The sequence below is a fragment of the Chaetodon trifascialis genome, chromosome 19, assembly GCF_039877785.1.
Source record: "Chaetodon trifascialis isolate fChaTrf1 chromosome 19, fChaTrf1.hap1, whole genome shotgun sequence".
Classification (NCBI taxonomy): domain Eukaryota; kingdom Metazoa; phylum Chordata; class Actinopteri; order Chaetodontiformes; family Chaetodontidae; genus Chaetodon; species Chaetodon trifascialis.
The window spans coordinates 15,176,357-15,202,798 of NC_092074.1; the positions used below are offsets into that span (position 1 = coordinate 15,176,357).

At 42.8% G+C, this 26,442-nt stretch overlaps 2 protein-coding genes across 2 annotated transcripts in view; one reads left to right on the top strand and one right to left on the bottom strand.

Annotated features, from left to right (window-relative positions):
- Positions 1-455: 455 nt before the first annotated feature.
- Positions 456-2,453, bottom strand: stx11b.1 (syntaxin 11b, tandem duplicate 1). Its single transcript, XM_070987612.1, has 2 exons — positions 2,332-2,453; positions 456-1,474 (listed from the first exon to the last, which is right to left on the bottom strand). Exon 2 carries the CDS (start codon positions 1,392-1,394, stop codon positions 498-500), a length of 897 nt encoding a protein of 298 aa, XP_070843713.1. The 5' UTR covers positions 1,395-1,474; positions 2,332-2,453; the 3' UTR covers positions 456-497.
- A 2,344-nt stretch (positions 2,454-4,797) lies between these two features.
- mthfd1l (methylenetetrahydrofolate dehydrogenase (NADP+ dependent) 1 like) overlaps positions 4,798-26,442 on the top strand; it is a 32,514-nt gene continuing 10,869 nt past the window's right edge. The window contains exons 1-20 of the mRNA XM_070987259.1: positions 4,798-5,050; positions 5,954-6,038; positions 6,289-6,339; positions 6,448-6,501; positions 7,301-7,425; positions 8,172-8,272; positions 8,949-9,085; positions 9,560-9,671; positions 9,834-9,901; positions 10,005-10,102; positions 10,317-10,490; positions 10,589-10,725; positions 11,247-11,293; positions 11,772-11,879; positions 12,194-12,268; positions 12,998-13,100; positions 15,020-15,096; positions 16,435-16,575; positions 17,328-17,396; positions 20,942-21,053. Of these exons, the coding sequence (XP_070843360.1) occupies positions 4,815-5,050; positions 5,954-6,038; positions 6,289-6,339; positions 6,448-6,501; positions 7,301-7,425; positions 8,172-8,272; positions 8,949-9,085; positions 9,560-9,671; positions 9,834-9,901; positions 10,005-10,102; positions 10,317-10,490; positions 10,589-10,725; positions 11,247-11,293; positions 11,772-11,879; positions 12,194-12,268; positions 12,998-13,100; positions 15,020-15,096; positions 16,435-16,575; positions 17,328-17,396; positions 20,942-21,053 (2,110 nt within the window). The 5' untranslated portion in view covers positions 4,798-4,814. The remainder of the gene's footprint in view (positions 5,051-5,953; positions 6,039-6,288; positions 6,340-6,447; positions 6,502-7,300; positions 7,426-8,171; positions 8,273-8,948; positions 9,086-9,559; positions 9,672-9,833; positions 9,902-10,004; positions 10,103-10,316; positions 10,491-10,588; positions 10,726-11,246; positions 11,294-11,771; positions 11,880-12,193; positions 12,269-12,997; positions 13,101-15,019; positions 15,097-16,434; positions 16,576-17,327; positions 17,397-20,941; positions 21,054-26,442) is intronic.

A 26,442-nucleotide genomic window follows, 5' to 3' on the forward strand; every position in this document is an offset into this window, starting at 1 on the left:
TAAAACTGCTGTCAAATTATTTCACCGGGATGGATCAGGTCAGACACCGGAAAATAATTATAGGTAAGAGTTTGATTGAAGTTGCTTATCGTGCAGTAACATTTCTCCCCGGTTTATTTCTTCAGGTGGTTTACTGCATCAGGAACCATCACGTCAGGCAGCACTCCCATAAGGAAAGGCTTCTGACAGTCCTCACACTGTGTTATTTGGTAAATCCCTCCCATGTGGAGATTCAGCAGGCTATAAAACATGGAAAAAATTTCAGATAACCTTTGTTTCAGGTCTGCGTCACATCTCTGTCATGGGCAGATTAGTTCTGATTTGAGATACCAGTCTCAAGCCTTCCATACAAACATCAACGGATTACTTAAATACAATTTTAAAATATTTAATCCAAACATTTTTTTCCTTTCTCAATTTAAATATAACAGCTTTAAACTATTCTCTTTGTCGGAACATGATGTACTTTGCCACCCCTCTACCCATCTCTACAGTCATTAATTGTAGCATGGGAAACAGCTGCAAAACATCTTTTTGAATGGGTTGTTCTTGTCATGACGCTTGGCCCTGCCGAGTTTCACCAGGGCGTCCTGTATGTGTTCATCAGTTTTCTGAACGTTGGTTTGGATTGAGGTCAGCATGGGGCCCTGCTCCTCCACCAGCAGGGCAATGTCCAGGAAAATCTCATGGATGCCACTGATGCGGGTCTCCAGGTCCAACAACTCTTTGTGACGTTTCTCAATCTGGGACAGAGCCGATCGAGCCGTTTTACCCTCAGTCATGATGTTATCGGTGAACATGTGAAACTGACCCGTCTCGATCATCTCATCCAGGTCCTCTCCTGTCACCTCACGTCCCACTATCTCCATCTGCCTCTGGATCTGGGCTTTACAGTTATCCCGATGGCTCATCTCCGCCTCGTTATAGTCAAACATGGCATCGCGGAAGCCATTGCTGAGGGAAGCGTATTGGGTTCTTGCGATACGTGTGATGGCAGAATTTGAGCCATGTTCTTCTTCTAGCTTGTGGGCTGTGCCATCCATTTCCTGCAGGCCTGCTAGCACAGTCTCAGCCCGAGACTTTATGTCAGCACCAATGGCGTTGGAGTCCCTTTTGATAGTGCTCATGGTGGTGACGCCCTGGAGCATGCGTGAGTTCTGCTCACGCAGCCTTTTAACCTCCAGACGGATGAGCTGGATCTCTCTGTGGGTTTCTTGCGACTGGGAAAAGACCTCCGCCAGAGCGGGGCTGTTGTCGAACACCACTGCTTCATGGGGCAGCTCCTCCTCTAGGTCCACATTGCTGAAGGAGTCGGAGAGAGTGGACTCCGTGTGCTCCCTTGGCTCCACGTAGCTATTGGACAGCTCCTGCAGGTTGCTCAGTCTGTCCCTCATGGTTGGACTGGAGAACAGGTATCGCTCACAGATTGTTCCCCTGCCTGGTTATCTTCTTTGACTCAGTAAAGATGACTGACCTGAAAGAGCCATCGACAACAAAAAGTCAAAAGGGACAGAAAAAAGGACACAAGTTTAAACACACCAGGTGTCTCATTAAAGCTGTCGTGCCTGTTTCAAAGCCTTTTCCTTCTTCCTTCAGCTCTAACCCACCCAGCACTGGCCCAACAGGTTCTCCAAAGAATAGTCAAAGGTGTTTCTCCTCACCAAACTAGTTCTCCTCACTTGTGATCTGTCTGACGTCCTTATCCAGACATTCATTTTCACTGTAGATCTAAATGGAGCATCAGATTCTGCAAATACTCTTCACCTGATACAGTCTTGGATCTCGAGTTTGAGCAATAAAACAACATGTTCAGTGTTAAATAAAGAGGCTCGTGACAACATTAGGAGTCAGACACTAGACTGACTTCAGCAACTCCTCCCTGACGTTGTTGTCTTTTCCTGTTTTCAGCTTGGAATAATCTTTACGCTTGATCAGAACAGGGCTTAAACAGTTACATATCATGTTGACATCTAGAAGATACAATATTAATATTCATGACTACAGATATTAATATTGACTCAAGTGCACCTGGTCATCAGGTTGTAAATTATTCAAGATGATACCTAACACACCTGAAGAACACTCCTCTTGTAAACTGGGAGAGATTCAGACGATCTGCAACTGCTCAGCCTTCATTTTGAATACATTTTTAGAAGAAATCAGTGTTTATTTTAAAATATCAGTGATTGAAAATTAATTGGTTTCATGTATAAAGGCCACAGAAATGCCTTTTATAAACCCTACCGAGTAGCTATCACCACATAAATCTCAGCACGTTTTATGATGTGTTGTAGTTCACACAGGAAGCAAGAATAACAGAAAGCTTCTTACCTGTTTTGCTCGGATCGCCTCAGACATCAAACCATACCTTTGGACAGGTGGCCGCGGCCACAGCACCATCCTATAACTCTGAAGTCGGCTGCTCTGGGCTGAGCAGAAACAAAGGGCCCCACATGCGTAATGCAGCTATCTTTAGAGCCCAAACTGGTATTCGCCTTTAGTTTTGTTAGGGAGATGGATTGCGCCACGCCATGGGACTGCAATGATGTGACTTGAGGAATGAAGCCGGGTCGGTTTGGCCATTGCAGTGACGCTGCGTCGCAGGCGCGTCAATTGGATGGAACGAGGTGTGAACAGCTGGTGCGAATGAACCAAGTGAGTGCCAATTTGAACTCACTGGGTAGAATAAAGCAGAAGTGTTGGGAAATGTAAGGAGACCGAGACTGGTGTTTGTTTGTTTTTGTTTTTACGGGGTTTGCTGGAGATTTATCGCACAGGGGACATTTGTCAAGCTCCAGTCATTGCGCCTTGAACTGCAGACACCATGGACGGCTTTATTCTTGAGTTTTCATGGCAGTGACACCTGACAGTACTGGTGCCGGTAAAGCCAAATCCATGTTAAGGGTGAATTACCGCTTAAGATTCACCCAGCCACGCCTCAATGACTACTCTCGTGCGTGTGTGTATTTGTGTGTAAGACAGAGACTGATAAACATATGATAACACGTTATTAATTCTTCATAGGAGAAAATTGGGTGTTACAGGCAGCAGCAGTATGAAAAGTATAAAAAGACATAGAAAGGAATAAAATGAAAGAGTACAGTGTTTTTAACTATGGCACGTTGATTAAAAAATATGTAACAGTATATAGAAGGAAAATATGTGACTTGATACAAGAAGATATGAATGTAATGTTGGAGGGAAAAAAAGTGATATTGCACTAAATATTGCATGAGATGTAATGGCATGATGACGAATACATTGAATCACACAGTAGTGGAAAACAGTGCAGAGCAGTAAGTACATAATCACAGTGCTACACTAGACAAAACTAGAGTTGAACAGTCTCACAGACTGGATGCAGCAGTCTGCTGCTGAAGGTGCATTTACCATTGAGGTTTTACCAGCCTAATATACACTGTACTAGGAAACATGTCTGATCATAACACACAAATACAGTGGGCCACATTCTACCGGTGATACAGCTTTCTTTAATATTGCCACAGTAAGACAATCTGAAATTAAAGGGTCTTTACCCAAATGTTAGCATCAATTAGTGCCTGTGAATATTCTCATTCATCCAAGTCATTGTAAGCTTCGGGGTATTTAATCATTCGCAACTGGACTTTGTCAGTTTGTCTTGGAAAGTTCTAGTTCCAGTTCCAAGACAAACTGACAAAGTCCAGTTGCGAATGATTAAATGCCCTGAAGAGCATCAATTAGTATTTAAAATCTGTTTTCCCCCTTAGTTGTATGAACATTTGCATAAGTGTTACAAACCTTTGTGCAGAGCCAGAACTAAGACGTAGCTGGAGTTTACCCACTGGCAAAACAGCAGTTGCATAAAATTGTGTTGCAAAAACTAGCCTTAAATCAAAACCACAAACACTAATGTTTTTTTGTGATATATATTTGCAGAACTGAAATAAATACGGTAGCAGCTTCTTAAGCTGGTTAAAGTCATTCTCAGAGCTGATGCAAAGGGACATCTGACTCCCATGTGATCCGGTCTAGAGTGGACAGTAGGCTTCTCAGACCTCCAGCCCTCTACCCTTGGTTGCCTGACTTGTTTAATTTAGATAAGTGGCCGGACTTGATTATCTTTTTCTTTTTCTTGTTTTGGTCAACATATTCGAGTATTGTAGCTGCTGCTGTTTCCAAAGAAGTGTTTTACAGATATGTGATGATCTTTTCAGCGAGTTCAGAGTCCTAGTTGGATGTATGGGTCATCTTTGTGTCCCCACGTGGCCTTAACTGACCTCCTCCCCTGCGTGTCAATAGAGCACGTGAAAGCGCGTGCTCGTAAGCCCCTTCAATTGAGTGTGGTGCATTCATGTATACTTCGGATTTAAAATCCCGACACAAATGTTCCACTGTACCCGAATTCGTCACAAAATGTAGACCATTTTTTGTTGTGATCTTACAACAACGCCAGCAGCTACAATTAACGTAACCTTAGAACCCGGAAGAAAATGCGCATTACATTTTGTAATTTAATAATGAAATAATTATAGTGTAAAAATGTTGTGAAGGATACATGGATACAGCTATATTTTCTGCACTCCAAACGTCCTACAGCTTGTGTCATCATCATAAAGCGTCGTTCTTTATGCGGGCTTTAACGCATTTTTGGGGATGTGGCTAAGTTGCCAAATTTCCGACTACATTTGAAGACAGCGTAGCTCCATCACAACCCCGTCGCCACCTCAACTTTTTCCTCCTCCCACAGGTTGAATCCTCGCTCACCATCGAGAGACAAACAAAGAGAGGAAAACCGCATAAGCCACCATTAAAAAAGACTAAAAGAAACGACCATGAAGTTGTCTATGATTCGCAGTGCTTGCGGCAGCCTCCGGATACCTCCAGCCCACCCGGGAAGCAGGCTCAGCGGCTTGTCGCGGAGATGCCCATCGGTTGGTCCCGCCAATGGCCGGTTGCTCATCCGAACAGCCAGCGCTACTACCAGCGGCGGAACCAACCCGAAATTCGTCGTCAACTTTGGGAAACAGTCCCGAAAGGATGATGGGTTTGAATGCGACAGTTCTTTGAGGTAAGAAAGGAATACGTTCGTTCACTCAATTACCGTTGTCTTTGTGTTATTTTGGGTCTGAAGAAGGATTTGGTCGCGTGGTGGCTTAGGTGACTAACGGTGGTCGGAACTTCTTCACTGACCGGCGTTTTTGCTGATGGCTAGCAGCCAGCTGTGCACGTGTCTCCGATATCATCAGAGGAACTCCAGCCAGCTGATGTAACTTTTCTCCGTCGTTGCCAAACACAGGATGCTAAAACCAGCCTGAATTCATGGGTGGATAAAGCTAAAACACACACGGGTGAGCGGGTCGTGCTGATAAGTATTACTGTGAAGATACGTGACCTGTAGCATCACCAACATGAAATGTACGTGCGCGTTTCCTGGATGAATGAGAATCTTCAGACATATGTGTGTGTGTGTGTTTGCAGAGGCCTTCTTATGCGAATCGTTTTGTGTGTGACATGTATTGCACGTGATGGGATTTCATCTTTAAGTCATTTTCTGCGAGAGATCGTCACGCGGAATTAAGCACATTAAACAACTGATCCGAGATAGCCAGAGGTGGACTTGATGAAGTTAATGTTTACATTTTGGATAACATGTAGGTCAGTGTGTTAACGCCAGACATTAAATAGCCACGCCCACACGGCGTCACGTGTGCAGTGAGGTGACCAATGGGCGCAGTTTCACAATGTGCATGCCATTAACTGCAGTATTTCTGAATCATCCTTTTTACAATATATTGATATATTTAATGTGAACTCTAACCTACGGACACTGATTAAACAGTATTTTACCCACTTCTCTGTTTGAGATACATCTTCCAAAATCTTGCCTTATCTTTGACTGGAATTTATTCTAAAACCCTGTTTGTGGATCGAAATGGATGAATGGACATTGCTGATCAGTTTTCTCTTGCAGGGAAGTGGTTCAGAGCACCAAGGAGGCGCTGCTGGCGCTGCAGAGAAGAAATCCAGCAATCCAGCCTCTGTTGGCCATTATACAGGTATTGTAAGCAAAAACAGAAGTATTACATAGGGTTTGTGTCTACCACAGTAGAATAAAATCCCACGTAAAGACAAGTAAAAAGGGAGTTTAGCTTGGCAGAGTTGTGTTTTGCTAGTAGTGACATTAATCTTGCTTTGCCATCATTTGCTTTTGACCTAAGGGTTATCTATTCCTGCTGAAGCCATTGAAGAGTCCTGTGTTATCAGGTCTGTGTGTGTTTTTCTCAACATGGCAATTTTATCTCAAAGGCAGGTGAAGATGACAGCTTGTTGGAGATCAATAAGAAAATGGCAGGAAGGGTAATATTCTCTCTTGCTGTTCCTCTTTTATCTTTCCCATTTTGTCTCTTTCACAAAAAGATCCAGTCATTCAAACAGTTCACCTTCTCCTTGTCCGTATGTCCTCAGATTGGCTTAAACATCTCTCAGATTTGTCTGTCGAAGGAGTGCAGCGAAGATGAAGTAAGTGAACCTGACACTCATATTTGGTTACTCTCCCACATTGTTTAGCGAGTCAGTGCATGAAGCGCCACTCCCCTGACTGTTTGTCTGTGCAGCATGTGATCATGTGGGTTGTGTGTACTGTCAAGGTAAGCTGTTATGTCATTAAAACTTACTTAACCATAAGTCATGATATATCCACGGATACAAGACATCCTTTGTTTCCTAATTGGTTCAGTCAATCCTGAGGTTCCTATGTCATCATTCATGGTAGTTTCCAACACTATGTAACTGGGACTGGGAAGCAGCCTCTCAGCTGTAGCTGTCTTTGCTCAGTTGGAAGTCGACTCTTGAGCCATATGGAAAGTAGGAACTGCTGGGAACAGCTCAGGCATTCCAGCTGACAGTGCATCATTTACGTCACAATTCCTGGCCTAAAGAACACCCTACTGAACTACTGATCCACTGCTCTGCTTTCACGCATCTCTCCTCTGTTTATTCAAAATCTCCCTCTCTCACTGCCTCTTTCCTTATGGATTACTATCATTTTGTAATCCTCATTCGGAAGCACTGACAAGTTGAATCTGACGGTGTGTTTGCTGTTTCACTCTTTCCCTTGTTTTTGAACATTCTTGAAAGATCCAAGGTACTTTAATTTGTAGGTGTGATGGCAGGGGTTTTCTGTGTATGTACCAACAATACTCATGCCAGCATGTGCGATACAAACAGTTAAACATGTTACATTTCCACAACTATGGCTTGTATATACTGTATATTTTTCTTCTGGGGAAAGAAATCGAATTGCTCTTTGTGTGTTTAGATTGTAGAGGAGGTGTTGAAGCTGAATGAAGATCCCAGGGTGCATGGAGTCTACCTCCACCTCCCCGCTGCTTCGCTCACCAGTCGAGTACTGAATGCTCTGAGACCTGAGAAAGATGTAGATGGGTAAAAACCTGCTCTAGCTACTCTCATTAAGAGAGACATAAAAGTGAAGAGGGAATCTCTGCCAAATAGCACATGCTGTTAGAAGTTCTTTACCCGTGTTCATTTTTCATTTGATTGATTTGTGTGCCTCTTAAAAATGACTCTACACGTTGTTAAATGTGTCGTCAGTAGACATTTTCATGCAGCTGCCAGCCAGGCATCTGTTGCTCATGTTTCTCTGTCCTTACAGAGATAAATGCATGTACTCACATGGTATGTCAAATTGGCAGAAATCAGAAAGGGCTGCACAGAATTAAGACTGCATAAATGTAGCATTTGTGCCTTCAGCAGATGAGTGAATGAGAAAATAGGCAAGATGCCCTTCATAATCTTTGAAAATGGAGGACAATTAGTTCAATCAAGGACAAATGATTTATGCTGATCAAAATTAGCTGAGGTACTTCTCTTTTGATTTACTGCAACAAGCTACTTTATGTTTATTGTTAGAGTTTAATTAAAAAAAAAAAAGAAAAATGAAACCTAGTAATCATAGATCTTGGTCCAGTAATATAGTCTAAAAATGATGTTATATACTGTGTTCAGTTTTACCAGTAACACATAAATGATGTTCGCCTCCGGTGTTTTGTAAATTTTATAAAATAACCTCAATGCTGGGGTCAGTAAAAAGTAACTGGCTTCCAGGGAGAAGAACAATTTATTTATTTCGATCTATATTGAAAATGAATTCCATTTTCCTCTTGTAATAGGATATCTGATTTGAATGTGGGCCGTCTGGTACGAGGAGACCAGAGCAGAGGCTTTGTGCCACCCTTAGCCAGTGCTGTGCTGGATCTGCTGGAGAAACATGGTGAGTTTTTGGGAATGTGAGTCAGTCTCAGGTTCAGTAATTATTGAATGCTGAAGCTGTACTGTAACTCATGAACACTATGCTAACGCTTTGATACAAGGGACTTCTTTCAGAGGCCTCGCGGGTTGGAAAACACAGGTGTGGCTGATAAAATGAATAAGTGAAGTGAGTTTGATTAGTGTAACTTACAGTACTTTAGTGCTGTGCACCAAAAAGATTTTGGCATTGGGACACACAACAAAAAGCTGACTTGACAGGCTGACTGTTGAACCAAGGGCCAATTTGAGTTCAGAGGGTAGGGGTCAAAGTTCAGGTGTGCATAAGGTCATAGTTATTCTGAGTGTCCCTCATACAACTAGCAGAGATTCACTGACATGTGGTGCGAGAGAGTGATGACTTTGAGTCCAGCTCCAGTAATATATGGTGTGTTTAGTCATGAAAGATTTGAAAATTCACTACATATCATCACAACTTATCTGTAATTATGACAACAGTGTTGCACAAAGCTATAAAGACCCACTCTGTTTGTCAGCATTTCAGTACAGATCGTGAGGACTTCACTTAATGGGCTTGAACGTAACTGATGTGTGAACCACTTCACAGTTTGGCTGCTTGTGCATATAAGGCACTTCATGGTTGAATAAAGTCCTAAAGTTCAATTAAAACATTTCTACAGATGCTCCTTTGGAAGGGAAAACTGTGTTGCTGGTTGGAGGAGAAGGACCCATTGGCGTGGCCCTGCAGTGCCTGATTGAAAGAAGTGGAATGGTTGCTCTCAAGAGTCATTGGACCTCCAACAGCCTACAGAAACAGGTGTGTGTGTGTGTATATGTGTGTGATTTTTATTTCTGGTCACTAACACTTTGTTACCCAAAATACTTTTTAAGAAAAGTAAGTTTTAATCTCTCCGCCCCAGTAGATGTGAAAGGTGGCTGTAGAAAGTTCATACTGTGGTCCCTGGTTTGTGTTTATGGTCAACTCCATGTACTCACCCACCTGTTGTCATTATTCAGTTGCACCAGTAGTTGCAGTATGTGGGGTTTCAGAAGTTTACCACATGGAGTCAGTCTCTGCTTTTTTCAAATGCAACGTCAAAAAGTGTGTTGTACCTGTACCTTCTTTGTTTTTTACTGATGGCTCACATTTTTCTGTGGGGAGTTTTTGGATTAGTTTGCTATAAAGTCGTTCAATAGGTGACACATATCTTTGACATCGCTTGTCATTTTTTTAATACTTTCCTCTCTTTTGAATTCTTCATATCTAATGTCTCCTTATCTCATTGCCTAGGTGATGCAGGCTGATGCTGTGGTCCTGTTAGGGTCCGCAAACATAGATGTCCCACCTGCCTGGGTTAGACCAGGAGCTGCTGTCATCCGCTGTGAGCCCACCCTCAACACAGGTATAATCATAGGCATCACAATCACCCTGCACATGCTTCAGCTTTAGAAGAAATGACATTTGATGAGATGATAGCTCACTATAAAGCCTGACAATGCTTGACTTACCAGTGGTGCATGTTTTCATTCAACATGAGCATTAATTCTTGTGTTTTTTGTGGTAGATGAATGTGCCATTGAGATGTCCTCAAAGTCTGGGTTAGGATACCTCACAGCAGCCTACAGAACACAGGTGAGCCTTGTTGTTTCTGTCTCTGCTCTCGACCCGTTTGCTTAATATTTTCTGTCTTTATGTTTCTTTGTCTTATTCTCTCTGTCTCTCGTCTTTGGACTAGAATGTGGTGCGTAGTTGCAGTCGGTGGCTCCAGGAGCAGCAGTACCGACCCTGGCATCTGCGCAGCCTCAAACTGCAGCCCCTGACCCCTGTGCCAAGGTACTTAAGATCCTTTTCTCATTTTTCTGTGTTCTCATTGTTCTCTAAGTTGCACCTATGCCACGCTTGAATGTTTCATGAATAAGCTTCAAAGTTACTAAGAATCACTGTCAAAGTATCCAGTTAGAGCAGCTGCCGGAGATTCAGGATTGTCCACATATTTGATGCTTTCAAATGAAATCTGAATGATTTGTCATGTTTTTCTGTTCGTCAGTGACATAGAGATCTCCAGAGCTCAGACGCCCAAACCAGTGGACCAGCTGGCTGAGGAGATTGGTTTGCTGCCAGAAGAGCTTGAAGCCTATGGCAGGAGCAAAGCTAAGGTCCGGCTCTCCCTGTTAGACCGCCTCCACACACAGCCCGATGGGAAATATGTACTGGTCGCTGGGTGAGTGTGTTATGACATTAATGCACACAGACTCAGTTACATTATGCACACCAAAAAACCTGACTTTCCAAAATGTTTTGTGTTTTCTGTATGGCTAGTATAACTCCCACCCCGCTGGGCGAAGGTAAAAGCACGGTGACCATCGGCCTCGTCCAGGCCCTGTCCGCCCACCTTAAGATGAACTCCTTCGCATGTCTCCGGCAGCCTTCCCAGGGACCCACCTTTGGTGTTAAAGGTCAGCAGTGAATACTTTGTCCTTACGCCAATTGTACATGACACATTCTGTCTGAAAAGTATGCTTTCACCTCTCTGTGCTCTTGACCTTTCTCGCGACAACATGTTGATACAGTAGAGTAATCTAAAACTCTGTTTTGTTAGACAGCTATCACAATGAATAACAATTTCAGTTACATTCTTTAAGGAGATGTTGTCATATGAGAAGAGATGTCAAACTGTTTCAAATGGTGGATGTTATTTTGGAATGACTCTTCTGAATTGGAATTTTCTTCTGATCGAATACATTGAGTGGGATGTGGACACAACCAGAGACAGGCGCCCAACACCGGCCGTTAGGAATGTATCAACTAACTGTGTGATAAGCTATGTTTGTCAGCGTGAGGCTAGCGTTTCATACCCTGCAACATTTTGTGCCGGGGTGGAGTAGTTCACTCAGAGTCCACCACTCAGCATTCCTCCTCTGTGTGTCCCTGTCCTGTTTGTCTGCCTCTGACTGTGCTACCTCTTCTTGGTGCCTAGGGGGAGCTGCGGGAGGGGGATATGCACAGGTCATCCCCATGGAGGAGGTAAGACACACAGACGCTCTCGGTGCTCCCTAGCAGGATGAGTGCTGGCTTCAAAGAGCTAAGACATGCAGAGACTCACGCTAGTTTGCACAAATGTACACACACACAACCCCTGGAGCTGTGGCATAACATTGCCTGTGTCTAGAGGCACTGTGCGTGAAGGCAGGGAGGGAGGGAGGGGTGAGAGGGAAGGACGTTTTGGAGCTCCAGACACATAACCTTTAATAAGGCAGTCTCCTTTTCTCATATCAAAACACCACCTTATTTCGGCCTCTTCCTTCCCCCGCTCTGCCCTCTCACCTCTGAAGAATGTTTTCTTTCCTTGAAGTCAGGGGCCTCATGCCAAACAGCGAATGTGTCATAATATTTTAAAGACCTAGGGGACATGGGATTACTTTGTTATAGGCTCTATTTCCTCACATCTTTCTCCTTTTCTCTGTTTGTTCTTCATCTTTTTTTTGTCTATCGTGCCCTTCAGTTCAACCTCCATCTGACTGGTGACATTCACGCCATCACAGCAGCCAATAACCTGGTGGCAGCAGCCATCGATGCCAGGATGCTCCATGAGGCGACTCAATCAGACAAGGTGACCGTGTGTTGATGTCACTCAGGAATAACTTATTCTTACACCAATGAAAATGTCAGATGTTTGTTGTTTCACTGATGTTAGCGATTTGCTGTTTAGATTTATCATTGTGTGTGATTTAACAAAGGAAATAATGCATTATGTTAATTATCCATTATCTATGCTCCATTCATCTATTTAAGGGCATAGATTTTCTTTTTTGTATGATAGATTCTATTCAAGAAAACACTATTATCCTCCAAGGTGCAATGAAATGTACTCTATATGCATACACTTGTACATTTAATGTAATTGTTTTGCCTCGTACCTCATAGGCCCTGTTCAACAGACTGGTCCCTTCAGTGAATGGAGTCAGAAGATTTTCCCCCATCCAAATGGCCAGGCTGCGTGTAAGTTTAAGCACTGCAGTGCCAGAATCACCAGTCATCATTAGTTACTAGCCATAAATTGTGTTGGTTTTGTCCACTAGAGGACCTCAGTGAGCCTATTTTAAAAATGGCTGTTTCCCTCCACTATGTCCTCATCTCTAAATATTTGTTTATACGTCATGAAGCTGCTCTGTGTTTACGCATCTGTAAGTATGTTTTATGTGGTGTTGATGAAGAATAGCTAGTATCAAATCTCAATAGATGAAATACATATATCAGATGTTTGAACAAATCAACTCAGTGTTTGTCCTGTTGTGTGGAAGCCTCTGGGATGAGAAGTTAAAAGGACTATAAAACATTTATTGGTCTTAATGGGTAGGGTGAGAGATAAAGAGTCACGTGCGTTTTTTGAATAGAGCACTCCACAGTGAACCTTTTGAACCTGACGGTGGGTTGATTGCCTCTGAGTCATATATTTAGTCTTGATTTGTTTTGAATGGCAGGGCTGATACTGTGTCCAGCTGATAACGACATAGCAAAACAGTATCACTGCTTTTGTCTAGAATAAAATGTAGAAATAGTCATATTATCATAAAATGTCTCATAAATTGCTGTATCTAGCCGTATTGCCATAACTGGGACTGAATTGTAGTAAATGTGGACTGAAAGCCAAAAATTGCACCTGAGCATCACTTCTCCAGAAATCCCTACAAATGATCCCTTTAATTGTCTTTCTCTCTTCCACTCCAGCGTCTAGGGATCAATAAAGTGGACCCAGCAGCTCTCACACCCCAGGAAGTCAGCACCTTTGTCCGCCTTGACCTTGACCCGTCCAAGATCACCTGGCAGAGAGGTATGCATAGATGTACCGCAGTTCACTCTGTACAGTATTTCTGGGTGAATGGCAAGACCATTTTCTCCATAGCTCAAACTAAACAGGGAAATATTTAGTCAAATTTGTTATGTTTAAAGCTTCATCTGTGACTCTAACTACCACAAATGTTTTAATATATGTTTTTATTGAAGGAACAATACAATACAGGTTACGTATTACGTTTTATTATTCTTTTAATGAACAAAATTCCCCTCACCCACCGCCCCTGAACACACCCTTGCAGCTGATGTGTTCACAACACAACATTTCACAAATACAAGTGCACATTTTCACAGCCATACCTCCCCTCTCTTCCATCTACAATATGTGAGATGGTTCAGAATAGTCATTAACAAGGCATCAAACATCCAACGAGGTGATCAATTAAAGGAGCAATCGGAAGAGAAAAAACATCTCCAGCTACAATCAAATGTCTTCGTCCAGGAGGTTGGTCCCTGAGATTCCTAAAGTATGACAGGAAATGTTCCCATTTCAAGTAGAACTTCTTCGCCAGCCGTGTGCCAGAAAGGTGTTAAATAACTACAGATAATTAGACAATTAGCTAGTATTGTTTGTGTTTTTAAACAGAGTACCACTACAGCAAAATAAGCTCACTGCATCATTGAGGTAGACTTTATCGCCACCTACTGGCGTGACATGCCTGTTTAAACATTCATAAGAATGTTTGTTAAACAGAGGGCGAAATATCCTTTTAAGTGAAGTATGTGTGAACCGTGTGCAAAACTTCAAACTGTAAGAGCCTCAGTTCATCCTCCATCTACCTTGTTGTTGTGCCTTGTTGCGTATGCAGTGACAATAGCATCAGCCTACCAGGCAGTGTGGCGCATTATTCACTAAAATGGTGATGTTATATGGTACATCAATCACACAGCCACAAATTGATTTAGACAATGATATATATGATTATAATTTTATATTATTCATATTTCAAACTGACACATTTCCTTTGAAAATGAAAGAAGAAACATCTTCTTATCAAAATCTACAAAGACTCTACATCACACAAATGTCATTAATACGAAAGAAGACTTGACAAACATCACATGGTCCATTAATTGTTGCCTTTTTTGTGACTAAACAATGTCACATGCGATCTTGAGTCAGGCTGGAATTTTTCTGATTTCCGACTAAAGTTGGCCCTCACTGCTGGTATCGTTGTCCGTGAAAATTGGCTAAACCAACTCTCTCTGGCCCTTGTGTTCATACTGAATAAGCACATTTAAGATAAAAGCGATGCGGTGTGGGTCTGGTAGGAGAGGGAGTCGCTACCTCAGTGGTAGATGTGTTGGGTTAAAGCTGTCAGTGAGCGCAACCAGCCGGGTGCTGCTATGACTGATGTGGTATTTACTCCTGTGGCTCCAGAGAGCATTCTTCAACGACCAACCCTGGAGATTAAAAACACATTTACCACCAAATGTTGCGACTGTGTGTTCATGCAACAAACCGTGTTTTTCACTTTCCCTCTCATGACTAAACCAGCAGGAGGATAATGTTTGACATGCTTTTCTGGCTGATCAAAACAACAGTGTAACCGCAGAATAACCCATTTCCAGTCACATAAACTTTAAACCCTCATCGCATAAGCACTTTCAGTGTGTCAACACCTACTCACAGTAAGAGATAAGAATCTATTTTGTCAGTTATTGGGTTTTAGGTGTGTTTGTGTGAAATCCTGTGGATGTGCATTTGACTGTATTATTCAACATGTATAGAAATGGATTAAGGCTTAATTATTATGTGTGTCTAAGGTGTCAAATGAAGTTATATTTACTATATTTAAATTTATGTGTCTAGTCTGTCGTTGATGCTGGGTTTTTTATTTTTATTTTCAGAGAAATTTAGCAGAAACTAAAACTCTTTTTCTTTTTCTTTTTCAGTCGTTGACACAAATGACCGTTTCTTGAGGAAGATCACGGTTGGACAGGCAAGCACTGAAAAAGGACAGATTAGAGAGGTATGCGGCACTCATGCCTTCACAGTCTTGAATGTGTGGCCTTCGTTTAAAATAGTTTCACCCTCCGGCTTGGTTTGTGTATTTTCACGATAACTGTTCATTGCAAATATTTTCTCATTCGCTCACACAGTGTGACAAACAGAGATGTCACTGCAGGTGCAGTGCAGTGGCTTTGATGGTTAACATAGCTCTGATATTATTATTATTATTGTGGGATGTATGGATTTTTAGGTACCCACACAATAAAACTAGACTGTGTAAAGGCTTTCCCATGCACACACGCAGACACGCTCCTTCCAGGCCTTCCTCTGGCTGTGATAAAGTCCTGATGCATTTCACCCATATGTCTGTAGCAATGACAGCTAAATGAAATCCTGTAAATAAACACTTCACCTCAATGGGAAGCGAGCAGGCCTAAGTGAAAGCAAATGTTTAAAGAAGGAGAGAAATGACCCACCCATCCTCCTCTCTCTCTCACACACACACACACACACACACACACACACACACACACACACACACACACACACACACACACCTGGATCCGCCTCAGAGCTAGTTCAGCATATGCTTACATTTACAGCCATCAGTTCATCCATTCTGTTTCCCCTTCCCTTCCTCTGTCCTCCACCTTCCTCCAGCGCTGGATACACTATAGCCCCTCGGGGCATTTTCACTGGGAGTGGGAATAGAGTTGTGTTCCTTGGTGGATTGATGTGGTTTCAGTTATGTTTCTTTTTTTTCTGGTTATGTGAAATAGAGACCACTTTTGGTTTTCCGTACTCGTCCCTGTAGATAGCCCTCATTCATCCATTTCTCTGTGTCTTTTTTTCTCTTAGTTTGACATACATGAAGACAGAAAGTCACATCAAGAATGAGTTTAAACTTGTTCGTAGTTTAATTTCCTTCCCAAAGTCATCGCTCCAAAACTAGGCCACGTTCATAAGACTTACCCATGTGATGAAGCTGGCGACTGTGGTGTCTGGATAATCTCTTGTCTGCCAGTCACTGTGGAACGTTGCCAGTTTTCTTCCCACGCCGTGGTCCTCAGAGTCCGTCAGGAATGAGGCATTTCATTCACTCTTTAAAAACAACCCTTCACAAGCAGTCAAATGTATTTTGTGTGAAAATATATATTGCTTTGCACCATGGCTGCAAACTTTCGCGTGATTTCATGAATAACAGCCATGAAACAGCAGAATTTATGCTCGTCTATTTCATGGTTGGTAAACGGATTTGAATGTTCAGACTCACCGGCTGCAGGCCACTGAACAAATACTTGAATTCGTTACCCTTGTGGTTCACATTGTCTACGATCTTCCTTCTCTCGCCCTCCAGACTGGGTTCGACATTGCAGTGGCCAGCGAGATCATGGCCATCCTGGCTCTGGCAGACAGCCTGGAGGACATGAAGCTCAGACTGGCGCGCATGGTGGTGGGGACCAGCCGCTCTGGACAGCCCGTCACAGCTGAGGACCTGGTGTGTGTTACTGTGTGTTCTTTTCGTGCAGCGGGCGTGGGAACTTTAAACCTGACTGACTCTCTATCATCTATCATCACTACATCTCACAGTTTTTACATCAAAGTATTGAGTCAGCTCCAGTTTTCTCCTCAGTTCAGATAAATGGAAAACAAATACAGAAATGCTGCAAATCCCGTTATTATTCTGCTCCATTTGCAGTCAAACTTGCAGCTTAGAAATTTCCAAAATGCCCACTTCCACCACTTCCCCTCTCCAAAACACCACATCTAATCTAGGTGTGACCTGCGATTATGATGTTAAGCAGAGTTTTCGCACCTCTCGCCGGATCCCTCTGTGGGGTCAGCTGGCTCTGGTTTCCCACAGACGGCTGCGGCCTGTGTTGTTTCAGAGCCGTAGAGGAGGGTCCCCTATAAAGTTACATTAGTCTTTTTGACTGGTCTGGATGCAAAAACATCACCACACCTCAGAGCCAGCCCCAGTGAGAATATGCTCTGTGACTGTGTCTATATTAGTCTATAATGTGTGTTCAGGCTGCTGATGAGGCGTGTTTTGGAAAGCAGGCTTTACTTGCAGTGTTAGAGCGTAAAGCGCTTACAAATGGCCGTTTATCATCTGTGGTAACCCTCTGATCTTTCTTTGCATAAATATCAGTTGTTTGTATTGGGGAGGTTAAATCTCTGTATGAACGCTGATAATCTGTTCTTGTTTCCAGTGACTGCCCTCATATTTCTTTTCCTCCTCTCCGTTAGGGTGTGAGTGGAGCGCTGGCGGTGTTAATGAAAGATGCCATCAAGCCCACGTTGATGCAGACCCTCGAGGTGAGACACGCACATAACCCCACTTAAATAGTCGTTACCCTGCTCAACAGGGCGTCTTCTGGTGAATATCTTTTAGAATAAATAGGTTAGCAGTCCACAGGGACGTGGAGAGTATGTGCGAGACCAACCTTTACCTCTGCTGTCAGAGAGAAGAAAGGAGGAAGAGTGCGCCATTAAGAAAGGATGATAGACTGAACTTTTCCTCCCAGGGCGCTTTATCTTAATAGCAGTTTAGCAGTGTGTGCAGAGGGACAGGTGGAGCTCTCAGACAGAGGGCCAGCCCATCCTGATTCATTCTGTCTGAAGGAAACATTTTAATTTGACGACTGGTGTGACGACTTCTTCCATAACTCTGCCTCACACAGCATCTGGCTTTCATTTGGCTTTTGAGACATTACTGAACGTGATCACACAGGCACATAAGTGGTTCTTCCATGTACACACACACACACACACACACACACACACACACACACACACACACACACACACACCATCAGTGACCCAAAGCTGTCCCTGTGCAAGAAGAAAAAGTCCAACCCTCAAGGTGATGGATGGAGAAGTTGAGAAGAGATTAGGGTTAATGGACTGAATGAACGTATACATATGTAGTCTTGATCTTGGGCTTTTCTCGTATAGCCGAAACCCACTTAAAAGAAGCACCAGATTTATGCAGGCCAGCCCGTTAACTAACTTATCCACTGAAGGAGGAAGTTTAAATCATGCATGTACACTGGGACTGGTATCGTTTACTTCCTGTGCTCATTGTGTCAGTAAGCATGAAATACACAGACTGATAGAAAAATAATTAATATTAGATGACATTTTTAAAGCAGAAATGCCAGAAATTTCCTGTTTCCGGCTTCTTAAATGTGAATATGTGTAGTTTTTTTTTCCATGGTATTAAACTATAAATGTCTTTTGGTTTTAATTTTACTGCATATTTTGTGTAAATGTAATTCAAATTCTTTATAAATCCTCCATTATTGGTCAAATTGACTTGCCATTTGTGCGTTGTACTGGTGTAAATGCTAACAAATTGTCTTTTTCTCACTTTTGAGATAACTCCTATTAACTTCTTATTTACTGAAGGGTCACAATACAGTGAAAGGAATGAGAAATCTACTTACCGTTTTCTTGTAAAAGTACTTTAATTTCTTCAGGCCTTCTTGCTGCACAGACTCAGTATATTTTTCTGTTCGATTGATTTAAGTCATTAAAGTTTACAATGAGCACAACGTTAGCAGTCATGCCTCTGCTGACAGCTTTGTGTTTGCGTCGCAGGGCTCCTTTTGGTTTGTTTGTCCGTTGTTGGTTTCGTACAGAAAGCTTGATTACATGGCTCTTGGGTGGGGAAAATAAACACAGGCTGAGTGCAGAGGGGGTGGAGTGTTGCATGCAGCAGAGATTTGGTTGCTTGCTGCTTTTTTGGAGGAAGCATTGCGGTCCTGTTGTGTGAAACCGTTTCCTGTGTGGGTTTCCTGTGATTCTGGTCAGGGAACTGGTATTGGGACGGACTGGGCCTCAGAGCTCCATGAGAATTTTCCGTCCCGCTTGACCACCCGTGCCCTTTGTGCCCTCTTCGTTTGTGATTGTGTGTTTTGAACACACGCATGAGAACAGAGCTGGCACATGGAAGCTAGTGTGTGTGTGTGTGTGTGTGTGTGTGTGTGTGTGTGTGTGTGTGTGTGTGTGTGTGTGTGTGTGTGTGTGTGTGTGTGTGTGTGTGTGTGTGTGTTGGAGCATGCATTTCTGTGTTGTTTCACATGGGGCAGGATTTGGAGGAGACGTCACATAGAGGAAAAGGGACAGTTTTTGAACCCACTCGCTGTGTACGTGTCTGTGAAGCAGACCTCAGTCATTCTGTGCCTTTTCCAAACATCCTGTGTACGTGGAGTTCCACTGAACCCACTGCGTGCATCTTTCCCAGCGAGAGGCAGACAATAACACGGACAGTCAGACCTGTGACGCGTGGCTCACAGGTTCGATTCCCTCTGAACACCTAGCCTGGAAACCTTTCATGCACCAGGTCTGCAGCTGGTGTAGTGGACAGTGCAAGAGATGCACAAGAAGAGGAAACAGGGACATGATCTCCCACCTTCCTGTGTTTGTTCGTTTTCCCTGGTCTTCATAATCCTCGTGTTCACCAGTTGAAGAGCTGACACACTCAACTCCACTTTCAATTTATTTCCACTTTCGTCACCCCATGGCTGTTTTCATGTCCTGAATTGCTCCCCTCATGTACCCATGTGGAAAGAGCGTCAAGTGTGAACTGGGTCAAGTTAAAGTTCAGGAGTCGCAAACACACATGGAAATCCACGTAATGTATGACGTTTGTTGACTTTCCATTCGAATAAAGAAATGGACATGTTATTGGATGGATAACTGTACAAAAAGGATGTTTTTTGGATTTATATTGTGCCCTCGTTCTCTCCGTTTTCCTTTAACCGACTCTCTTTTTCATGTGTTCCTCTCTTCATGCCGTTAGATGCTCTGCTGTAATCTGTACCACTAGTTTACACAGACAAATAGACAAGTGGCAGCGTTTGTCCGAGCCCTGCTGAATGGCTGATTTACTCCTCTGAGGGGAGGCTGTTTATGCAGGCAGGGGGAGAAGTATGCAAACAAAAGCTTAGAAAATCATGCAAGGCCTTCCCATCCTTCCTTTTTCCTCCCTCTCAAGGAATTCACATGCAGTGTAACAATAGGTCAGCTGGCTTTCCCCAGTTTTCTCCTTCACCAGTTTTCTCAGTAATTTCCTTTTTTCAAGTCTGTTGTGAGTGCAGCGGAAGGATTGTGATCTTGAGGAGTAGATCTCTGCTTGCAGCTGTTCTCTTTGATGCCCTGCCTTGTCTAAGGTGGATGCACGCAGCTACGAATCGTTGAATAATTCAGAGCAAATTTTGCAGTGCTTTTAGGTCCGCAAACAGCAGCTGTGAGTCTTAGCCAGTAGTAGAAAGCAGCAGATACTGAGGCTGTGTGTCGAGCTGGACATTAAATTTTTTCCTCCAGTATTTCTGTGAAGTCTCTCTGGTTCAATTATGGAAAGCTTGGAAGTTATCCACGTGTATTTATTTCAAGATTGAAGTCATCGGTCTATCTTTAAAGTCTTCTTAACGCAGGTTAAGAGCAAGGTTGAGGTCTGCATACTCCTGATAGTAGTAAGGTTAGTAACTGAAAGTGATTGCACTGCCCTGAGTGTCTACCAGACACAGAAACTTGCACTTTAAGTGCTCTTTAGCTTGTGTGTTCGTCCAGCTTTCACGGAGTCATCCAAATCAGCAGGGGAAGGAAGCCTGGCCCACAGTCAGCCTGGCATGCCAGTCGAGTACCTCTTAACTTGCGCCTGCTGTTTAGACAAACACAGTGCCAGCCAAAGTGCGTCCACACTTCAGTGTTTATCCTGGATGTTTCTGAAACATGTTGAATGTGGTATGAAAAAGCTTGTGAGTCCTTATTGAAACTCGGTCGGGTGAGTTTCTGTTGGGTTTACGCTGTTTTCTCAACCCCTCCTGCATGTTTGTGTGCCCCTCTAATTGTTGCAGGGTACGCCAGTGTTTGTCCATGCTGGGCCCTTTGCCAACATCGCCCATGGCAACTCCTCTGTGCTGGCAGACAAGCTGGCTTTGAAGTTGGTTGGACGGGATGGCTTTGTGGGTAAGAGCACACAGTCCGCACGTACAGATCACACACACGACCTTAAACAGATGCACAACCACTAAACCTCTGGGGATGACAGACACCAAGATGTCAACTGTAGAGTCCAGGAGCCCCAGATGTAGAGGATTTTGAAGCGTAAGCTTCCTTAGCAGGGCAGATTAAAGTATAATTTACTATTTACTCCAGTGGTGAACTTCAGCTTGCTCCCCTACTGTTGCAACCTTTGGCCTACATTCATCTCAGCTCTGGTTCTGGCTCTGTTCTACCTGCCCTTGGCTGACTGGTGTGTTGTTCTGGTGTCTTGCTGCTGCGTAACTTTCTAGGAAAGCGGTGGAAAGATTGCGTAAAAAAAATACAGGAGGGAGGAAGGAAGCTGATTGATAATCTTAAGAGCCCCTGGAATGCTTTAGAGTAAACCACACTAATCCCTTCAACGTCAAAGCATGAGTATTTCCATTTTTATCTGTCTATCTATCCCGCTGCTTTCTTTCTGTCTTCATTTACCTTGGCTGCAGAAGTATGTTTGGAATGTATGTCGCATGTGTGTTGTTGAGTTTTGGGGGCATTGTCAGGTGAATTTGATGGACATGCAAATGTCATAAAGGCTTAAATTCAGGTACGTGAGACAGAGTGCAATAACAGGTAAGAGGAGAAGGCCGACTCATTGGGCATAAACAACATTTACACATGCTGTCACCTGTGAGCTGGGCAAATGTGTTGGCAGCGTGAGCAGAGTTGGATTTCACAACACTGGAGCAGAGAAGCAGGGGAGGCTTGTATTCTACTTTTATAGCTCCAGCTCTCCACCCCGCTTGTTTTCCATCTGTCCGCCTCGTTCCCTCCCTTCCCTGTCTGCGTGTTTGTTACCTGACTCTCAGGTATGCCAGGAATTCAATCTCCCTCCTTTTCCTCCCTCGGCAGCTGGGATGCACCCCCTCTCCCTCCGTCTCTGGCTCTTTTTGATACCATAAACTTTGCTTTCTTTTAACTAGCACCACTGAAAAGAATAACTTAACAGCAAAGTCAAGAAATTCAGAATTCTGCATGCACAGTCTGGAACGGCAGGCCGGGTTTTTTGTTTGATGGAGCTCTCTTGTTTATTACATTTAGTTTTGGTCATCATTTCTATTGGTTTTTAAAATATTGTCCTCACCAAAGTAATCACCAACATCTTGAAATATCCCAGTGAAGTCTGCCAGCACAAGAAATGAGCTGTCAGACAATCAGATCGGTTGTAAATAATTCAGCTCGATGATTTAAACCTCTTTATTTGGAGATGAAATGGAAAGCGCGTTCAGTGTCTGTAATAATCCCTCCTTGTACTGGAAAGCATGGATAGCTACAGCAAGTCCATTAGAACCAAGTTCAACAAGGGTAGAAAACTGAGGTGCTAATGTCAATATACGTGTGATTTCATATACCCCAATATCACAAATCACAAATTTACCTTAAGGGCCTTTACAGCCTGTGCAGCGCATGACACTGTGTATCCTTAGAGCCTCTATTCAGATAAAAAAGGATAAATGCCATAGATGTCACGTTTAGTGACCAAAATGTCAAAATTGCATCATGGAAGTGACCATCATCACGATCGTTGGTTGAGTGCAACCATTCTTTCAGTCTTTTAGAGCTGCAGCAATCAGTCAATTTGTTATCAGCTGCAGCTATTTTGATAATTGATTCATTGGTTTTTTAATAAAGTCAGAATTCTCTGATTCCAGCTCTTAAATGTGAATATTTTCTGGCTCTTTATTTCAGTAGACGATCACATCATGGTGGGCTTTGGGAAGTCTCACACTTTATAGACCAAACGATGAAAATGATCAACAGATTAATCAACAATGAAATAATTGATAGTTGCAGCCCTGCAGTCTTTGAACCTGATGTAGCCACACCACCGTGTCCTTTAGTAATATGCAGTTCAGTCTGATTATGTCTGAAAGATGCTCTGATGTGCCAAAGGGAAGCAGATGAACTCTCGGTGAACTCAGTGAAGGTTGTCGGGGGTGTATGAATATATGTACTCATGGCCATGCTTCATCATGCTCGGCATTATTGTGGGTTTTTCAAGTCACTTTGGAATCTGGACTTAAAATGGAGAAATGCAACTATTGAGGGGGCTGCAGGGGGATGAATTCCACATGCCAGATGTGAGGGATTCCTGTATCATTAACAGTCTGGAGTAGTGAATGCAGATAACCCCCCCGATTCTGACTTACTGTAAGATTTCCCACACTGCAAAGCCTCCCCGAAGCTAAAGCAACAAATCATTTGGGCTTTTAGAGAAATGGCATCTGAGAAATGGCGATAACGTTCAGCATGTAAAGCTCTACACTCTGTCTGACACTCCTTTTTAAAAAACATCTCAAGATACATACAGTTCCTGCTTTCTCAAACTAAGAATTGGGTTTTGAAAGACACTGCTGTCAAGACATTTGTTCTGGCTCATTTGCTAGTATTATATATTTTACTCAAATTGCCTTTAAATCCTCCATCCTAGGTTTTTGTATTCAATGTGCATTTATGCACTGATAGCAAATGAGCCTGAACAGCATAAAAAATGCTGTTTTTCTCAGTTTTGTATCACTGACCGTCTTAAGTTTTGGTCTGTTGGTTGGACAAAACAAGCTGAAGACACCTTTGGCTGCAAAATCTTAAATAATTTTCAATGATGAAAATAATCATTAGCAGCCCCACTAATCACAACATGGCTTATTGTGGAAAGCTCTAACAGGAAGTAGATGGCCGTGTTGATCTACCCTACTTTCCAGCCTCTTTATTAGTGTTTTTATTGGCAAGGGCACTGATAACCAGTGCTTGACAGGTAGTAACACCATCCAGCTCTCTCCTCACTCACAACAACACTGACCTCCTCTTCCCCTCTTGCTCTCTGGGTAGTTCAAGGTTGTCACACAGAACAGGAAACTGGCAAGTGTTTCCTCATGACACCCTCTGGGTTCGGTCTCATGCTTGGTGTAATGTCATAGTGGAAGGCCCGTCGTACTCACAGTCATTATGCACTCTTTGTTTTCATTCCTTTTCCTTTGGATTATGCGTTGCTGTGCCTTATTGTGAATGTGTGATATGAGTAGTCCTGTGCTCAGCTTGTGGGACATCACAGCGTTTATGGAAATATCCACAAATCCTGTAGCTAAAAATGTGATTTTCATTGGCAGGCCGGGTCAGTGTTCATTAGCACCATCTGTAGTGTGGTGCTAACGAGAAACCCGACACTCAGTCAGTGGTCTGTGGTCAAATACAGTCTAGTTACATTCTTGTACACATCCCTCAGGGTTTATTTGTTGCTCTTTACACAAAAAGATGGCGCTGAGACAGCCATGATCCCCCTCAAACCACCATTTTGGCTTAATATCAACATTGTCATTTATATTTCCAGAGACCTAGTAATAAAATTTTTTATTCTTTTTCTTTTTTCTTCCCACTACTCTCCTCTTGTTCGTGTCCCAGGATGATCTTCTTGTCTCTATAATTTAATTTTGCCCCTTGTCTCTTTTCCACGTTCTTCCTCTCTTTCTGCCTCTCCTCTTTCCCTCCCTTTCTTGGGGTGTTTTTACTCACACACTACATACACACTTTCACTTGTAATGCAGAGAATCAGCACAGAGCCAAGTGACTAATTTCTTCATGGAAACACTTGTTTTCATATTAAATCCTCAGAGAGATGTGCCTCATCAAGTGTCAGCCTAGAGCACAGAAAGCTACAATGGATTACTATTTTCCTTCCAAAGGCCTCATTTGTATCATGTTCTCTTGTAATCAAACAAGGAATGTTTTGAATGCTTTGAGTTTCATTTATTGATAAAATGCACAAAGTCAAATCCAGTTTTTTTTCTCCACCTAGAATCAATAAGCTAATACATTTTCCATCCTTATGGAATTGATACAAATCATTCCTGGATCTGTGACAGCTTAACTGCACTCTATAAAATGTGCATTTACTGTATAGATCAAATCTGTGCACACGCTCTGCCACCCACACACACACACACACCCACACACACACACACACACACACACACACACACACACACACACACACAGAAGCATGTGATAGACGCACACATAATTTATCACATTAATTTCATTTGTTTCCTGACATACTTCCTCGTGACATTTCATCATTACATTTTTAATTGAATGAAATGTTGAGAGGATTAGCTCTTGGCCATTGTGTCCTACAAACAGGCTGCCCCCACACACAGATTATGCAGGCAGAAGGTGAATGCAGCTGGTTTGGACTTGCGTTCGACAGCGCACACCTTTTATTGGTGGAAACAGCTGTGCAGGACTGCACCCTGACTTCAGGGAAGATGTTCAGAGTGAGAAAAGTTTTGGCCCACTCCCACAGTTGTAGTCAGCAACTGATGCTGCAGTGGGATATAACTTTTAAACTAATAGATTTTTATTAGAATAATAAAATGGTTATATCCATACTAAACCTTGGCTGTTAAACCAAACCGCACTGTCCATCCTTCTGCTTTAACATTGTTGAGTTCTTCTGTATCTGTACTATGATTTTCCTCTCTCTGTGTGTGAGTCTCCCTGTTTATTTTGCTGTAATTTAATGACCTTGCTTTCTTCTAAAATGTGCTTTAGTTTCTGACTGCTCCATGTCAGGGTACACTGAAGTGTTAGTTTTAGCCTTTCGCAATCATGTTTTACAAGAATCTTTAGTTTGGCTGTTCAAACACTTGATTCATTTGGTTGATACCGAAGCAAAAAATGATTTTACAGTCAGGGTTCAGCTCCTCCTAATGTACCGTGAACTGTCAACATATAGTCACATGGATAGTTTAGACATTAAATTATATGGACTTGTGGGAGAGAATCAAAACAAATTTGATTCCTATAAACTTGAAGGCTTCATTGGTCCTCTCTGGTGGTCACAAAATACTCATGAAGCTTGATATTCGAGCTGGACTTCACTGTAATAAATACTGCCTGGCAGCCAGAAATAGAGGAAGGAAACATCATGTCATGTCATTTTATTTAGTTCAGCTTTTGAATTCATAACTGTGTCACATGACTGCTTCATGTTGAATTTTCACTGCAAAGACACAGAACCAGGCTGCACCTAGAGGCAGATTTACCGCCTTATTTGGTGGTGTGTGTGCAGTTATTTCTTCCCCTTCCAGCGTCCAGCTGACCATATTCTCATCAGGCTACACAAGCTGCACTAAATGGGAAAATGGAACAGAAGTTGATAAAAGCTTACTAAACAAGTTAGGTGTGAAATTGACTCAAGTCTTCCTCTGAAATTCTTGTTTTGGCCCACCGGCAAGTGTTTTAGTACAATGGTGCCACACACATACGCGCAGTCCCACACACATATGCACAACCAGTAACAGGAAACCTTATCTTAACA

Excerpts from the sequence above, each read along its gene's own strand:
- stx11b.1 (XM_070987612.1), bottom strand. The coding sequence starts at position 1,394 with ATGAGGGACAGACTGAGCAACCTGCAGGAGCTGTCCAATAGCTACGTG.